General features: G+C 36.7%; 1 protein-coding gene across 1 annotated transcript in view; it reads left to right on the top strand.

Annotated features, from left to right (window-relative positions):
• LOC102215905 (intestinal mucin-like protein) overlaps positions 1-1907 on the top strand; it is a 17043-nt gene extending 15136 nt beyond the window's left edge. The window contains exons 12-18 of the mRNA XM_005728234.2: positions 169-209; positions 295-417; positions 545-643; positions 773-901; positions 1005-1044; positions 1476-1599; positions 1700-1907. Coding sequence (XP_005728291.2) covers positions 169-209; positions 295-417; positions 545-643; positions 773-901; positions 1005-1044; positions 1476-1599; positions 1700-1907 — 764 coding nt within the window. The remainder of the gene's footprint in view (positions 1-168; positions 210-294; positions 418-544; positions 644-772; positions 902-1004; positions 1045-1475; positions 1600-1699) is intronic.
• The last annotated feature ends 1953 nt before the right edge of the window (positions 1908-3860 follow it).

Below are 3860 nucleotides of genomic sequence, written 5' to 3'. Positions count from 1 at the left end.
TATCTATCTATCTATCTATCTATCTATCTATCTATCTATCTATCTATCTATCTATCTATCTATCTGTGTGTGTGTGTGTGTGTGTGTGTGTGTGTGTGTGTGTGTGTGTGTGTGTGTGTGTGTGTACTTTCATGCAATTCACCTCGTCTTTGTCCAACTCTTTCCTAGAACCTAAAAGAGTTTGTGTACACAGAGAAACTGAATATCAGGTAAATAAGAAGAACTTGTCATTTCTCACCTTTTTACCTTTAATGATGGAATAATTATGTATGACCTTTTCGCTTTATTTGTCAGCCTGGTTCTTCAGTTCCTGTGATTGCATGTCAGGATTGTACCTGTGCCAATCAGATTGACCCCAAATCTGGTCTATTAAAAATAATTTGTGTGTTTCAACAATGCAAAGAACACTGTGAACTGGTAAGAGACAATAAAGCCGTCATCTTCACTTACACCATACATCCCAGTTTGTTTTCCTTTGGTGGCTTTAGTGTGTCGCTTGCTAGATTGGGCTTCACAAGCTAACGTTGCTCTCGGTGTCTCACAGGGATATGGATATGTGGAAAGTGATTCAGATGAATGCTGCGGGAAGTGTGTACAGAAACACTGCGTTGTCAACATTAATGGAACCAAACACCTTTTGACTGTAAGCTGGTTGTAACTTCATGTGTTAATTCATCTAAGCCAACCACCAATAAGTGCTTATTTGTGTGTTTAAATAAATACTACTAAGTTTGTGTGGATTTGTGTATACATCTATCTCACTGCTTTCTAGCAAGGAGAAACCTGGTCACCATCGGAGAATAAGTGTGAACATTACACCTGTGTTAAGAATGGTGAGACTTTAACAGCAAGTCGTTCACAGACTGTCTGCCCACCCTTCCAAGAGAGCAACTGCCAACCTGTAAGTATGCTTTTAAAAAATAATGTTGATTGATTGACTGTATCTGTCTGAAATGAAATGAAACGAAACAAATTTTGTTAATGTTGTATATTTTCCTCATTAGGAAACAATTCAAACTGCAGCAAACGGCTGTTGCAAAATTTGTGAGTATAACATTTTGATATATAATATTTTAATCAGAGGCAGCACAGTGGTGTGGTGGTTAACATTGTTGCCTCACAGCCGGAAGGGACTTGTTTTGAATCCAGCAGCTAGCCAGGGTCTTTCTGTGTGGAGTTTGCATGTTCCCTTCATGGGTTCTCTCCGGGTACTGTGTCTTCTTCCAATAGTCCAGAGACATGCACTTAGTGGAGTTAGGTTAACTGTTGATTCTGAATTCCACATAGGTGTGAATTTAACTGTGAATTGCTGTTTGTCGGTGTTAGCCCTATGACGGAGTCGACAGAGTGTCGACCTGTCCAGGATGTACCTGCCTTTCAGCCTATGACATCTGGATAAGCGGAGCAGTATGGATGGATGGATTTACATTAAATAGAAATAAAAGAAACTAACTCAACATCTTTTTTTGTAAAAGGTGTGGAGAAGGAGAAGGGATGCAAGTTAATGTCCATGAAAACCCATATTACATTCAACGGTTGTCAGTCCTCCCAGGAGGTAGATATGCCATATTGTGAAGGATCCTGCAACACTTACACCATGTAAGGATAACCTTAATGTTATATGGTTCCCTGGAAAGTTACAAAAAGTGTTATTTTACACTTTGACTATATTAATAATCCTGTCCCCTGCTATCTTTAGGTACTCTGAAGCAGCAGCAGCTATGGAGCATTCCTGCTCATGCTGTAAGGAGATAAACTTCAGCAATCGCACTGTTGACCTGGTCTGCCTGAATGGAGACACAGTCCCCTACACATACATGTATGTGGAACAGTGTGGGTGTACCAAGACGGACTGCACCACATCTCGACATCATGTTCGCAGGAAGAGAAGCTTCACACTGCTGTGATGAAACAGTCCGTCTCTTCACAGATGTGACATTTAAATGTTTCTTCCCATTTTTCTTTCTTAAAAATCATTATATATCTTACAAAGTAATTGGTGTTGTAGTTTGAGTATTTATCTGCTGATCAAAATAAAAAAGAACTTGCAACTCAGTTCATGTCTCATCTCTTCCATCTTCTTTTTTTCTAGTAAAACAAAATCTAAACATTTATTTTGTGTTTACATTTACATCACACAAACCCTAAATGTACTGTCTTATTCTCCACAAAAACATTAAAGTTTGGCGAGCTGTTTTTTTTTAAATATACAATAAAGTTGGCAGGGTGAAATTTTGAAATAAAAAGACCAGGAGAGTCTGCATTTTGACTGTTCTTGGTGAAGCAGTAATAAGTTAAAATAGGAAAGAGTGGAGATGTGCTTATGGACTGTAGATATAGATACAAAATCACTAAACGCGTGTAGTATTTGAAAAGTGGTAGGGGTGAAACAAGCTGTTACAACATTAGTAAGTATAAGAATGAAACAGAAAAGAATTCAGCAATAATGTTGCTCATCTACTTGGATGTGAGTGAAGATTGTTAGCCACATAGATGTGATTGAGTTACAGATTGTTAAGCTTCAGTGATACAGTTGGTGTTTATTTCAAAGCAATTATACAGCATGAAAAAAGACGCTAGAATTATGTGAGAGCCAGAGTTTCTATTACTTTGAATTCTGCTTTGACAACATACCAAAGACATGGCTAACTTTGCTATTTTACCACAGCCAGTCCACTTATATAGTTGGAAACACGAATGTTTTTTGTTTTCGGAATTTAATTAAATGTATTTAAAAATCTTGGATACAAACATTCTATCACGTCAGTCCTTTATTGATCACATCAGATCAATTTGAAATTATTATTATGAAATTATTCTAGATTTATATACAATTTTTATCTGAAAAAAGACACAATATTTTCAGCTTCTTATATTTAACGGCTTCACTGCATGCAGATGAGTGAATAAACTGTAGACTAGTTACAATGATTTAATAGGTAGTAAACATAAAAAAATAAGTGAAGAAGCACTTTAAGATTTGTGCTTTAATTTGTAAATCAATCAAATATAGCAACACACCTCTGCAATGCAAATTAGTATAACTTTTGAATAGGTTGCTAAAACAACCAGAATACCTTAATAATCCATAAGCATCACTTAAAAAAAAAAAAAAATAATAATAATAATCCATAAGCAAATTGTGTAAATAATGATGATGAATGCTTAAGAAAAACTGAAGTCCGGAATAGTTCATCCTATGTTTAGTGTCTGTTTGGGAGCTTCAGGGTTGTTTGGGGTTTTAGAATAAGCTGAAGCAATTGCAAAGACTTTACAGCTTTCTTTTTTCACATATATATTAGGAGCCAGCAGAGTAGGCCAGTCCATTTAGCAACTTGTACATAATGAACACCCTCTGCTGGGTATACAAGAACACGGCACAAATAACTGTCAGATGCTATAAGATTTCTTTTTCCTTCCATCAGTCCATTTTCTTTGCTGCTTGTTCAACCAGGCTGGAAACCATTCCCAGCCAAAACTGGGTAAAAGCCAGGGGTACACCAGTCCATAACCAGTCTAAAACACAGAAATAGACAACTACACACTCACACGCTCACAACTACAGTCAGTTTAGCATCACCAGTCAATCACATGTCTTTGTACTCTGGGTGGAAACTACAGTGATGTTAGCCAATTTTTAGACTCAGCTTTATTGTCATTCAGCTATTTGTAATGATAACTAGTTTCAGTCTCAGTATATGCAGTATGCTACTAAACACAATGCAGTATAAATAACTAAATGAAAAGCTAAAATAAACACACAACTAAGTGCTGAAATATGTTAATAAATAGTGTTCACACACACACACACACACACACACACACACACACACACACACACACACACACACACACACACA

The sequence above is a fragment of the Pundamilia nyererei genome, unplaced genomic scaffold, assembly GCF_000239375.1.
Source record: "Pundamilia nyererei isolate P.nyererei 1_Seehausen unplaced genomic scaffold, PunNye1.0 scaffold00027, whole genome shotgun sequence".
Lineage (NCBI taxonomy): Eukaryota > Metazoa > Chordata > Actinopteri > Cichliformes > Cichlidae > Pundamilia > Pundamilia nyererei.
Note: the sequence above shows the minus strand (reverse complement) of the source record. Positions and strands in the feature narration are given on the sequence as shown.